At 26.8% G+C, this 1,235-nt stretch overlaps 1 protein-coding gene across 2 annotated transcripts in view; it reads right to left on the bottom strand.

Annotated features, from left to right (window-relative positions):
- Positions 1-504, bottom strand: part of LOC111434672 (GATA transcription factor 24-like) — a 5,217-nt gene extending 4,713 nt beyond the window's left edge. The window contains exon 1 of one of the 2 annotated variants that reach the window (XM_023072142.1): positions 447-504. In XM_023072142.1, the coding sequence (XP_022927910.1) occupies positions 447-489 (43 nt within the window). In that variant the 5' untranslated portion in view covers positions 490-504. The other variant, XM_023072143.1, reaches the window with a different exon arrangement.
- Positions 505-1,235: the final 731 nt, after the last annotated feature.

Below are 1,235 nucleotides of genomic sequence, written 5' to 3'. Positions count from 1 at the left end.
CCGAAAAAAAAAAAAAAAAAAAAAAAAAAGCCCAAAAATCTTATAAACCAAACACGACGAATGATCTAAAAGGTCAGCAGAAAAATCTCGACGAGAAACAGACAATTTAGAACTCACAAAGCCTTAAATTTCAAATTTCAAACAGGACAGCTCTACACAAGGGGGTAACAATTCAACCCTGCCTAAAAGAAAAAGAAAATTGGGTAAAGCTCAAAATTGAATCCCAAAAAATTCAACAGCGAATGCTAAACCCTAGAAAATCCAAAGCAATATCGGAAGGCGGAAGAAGAAGATGCAGTGAAGGTAAAAATTAATAATAATGGCGGAAGTACGAGCAGGAAGAGGAAAATGAGAGATTGAATTGGCAAATGGGAATCAGAATTTTCATAACCAAATTGGAGGAAGAATGTGGATGGAGAATCAGATGACATGAACTGGAAAAGGACCTTGAATTTGAGGGTTTTTACGGTTGATGCCACTCCACTTCATATTAACTTCCGATGGGATAAAAGCAATCGGCCGGCGGCGAACCAGCGCCGGCGAGTAGACAAAAGCCATCTTCAATAATATTAAAATATTTCTTTTTTAAGATAAAAATCAATTTATATTCTTAAACTAATAATACATATAATTTTTAATGCGTTATCAATTTAGCTAACATTTTATATAATTATAACAATTTAAACATTTCAATTCAAAGTATTTACAATTTTCAAATTAATAAACTAAATATTTTTAAATGCATATTTTAACTTAAAATCAAAATCAAAGGAATTTTGTATGTTATTTTATTCTTTTTCTATTTTTACATAAATACATAAACTATATTTAAATACAATTTAGCTATATAAATTAGAAAAATTATACTCCTCATAGAACAGCTTTTTTTTTTCTGTGAGAAAATAGATAATATAATTAAAGATTGATGAGTACAAAAATATTCAATTTTCTTCAATTCATTAAAAATAATTTTAAACAAACAAAATTTAAAGATAAAAACTAGAATTTTTTAAATTAAAAAAAAAAAAAAAAAACTAAATATGTTATTGAATCATACAATTTTTGGCTTATTGTCTTGAAATCTCTGCACAATAATCCTTACTATAACGTGTAGAATGACAAAAAAAAATGCTTACCATAAAACATTATACTTTCTAGGATTTTCAAAATCCAACAATACTGTTAAAAGGGTTATTTTCAAGTGGGTTTTTTTTTTTTTTTTTTTTTTTTTTTTT

The sequence above is a fragment of the Cucurbita moschata genome, unplaced genomic scaffold (assembly GCF_002738365.1).
Source record: "Cucurbita moschata cultivar Rifu unplaced genomic scaffold, Cmos_1.0 Cmo_Scf00045, whole genome shotgun sequence".
Taxonomy (NCBI): Eukaryota; Viridiplantae; Streptophyta; class Magnoliopsida; order Cucurbitales; family Cucurbitaceae; genus Cucurbita; species Cucurbita moschata.
The sequence above is the reverse complement of the archived record's forward strand: the minus strand, read 5'-3'. Positions and strand labels throughout refer to the sequence as shown.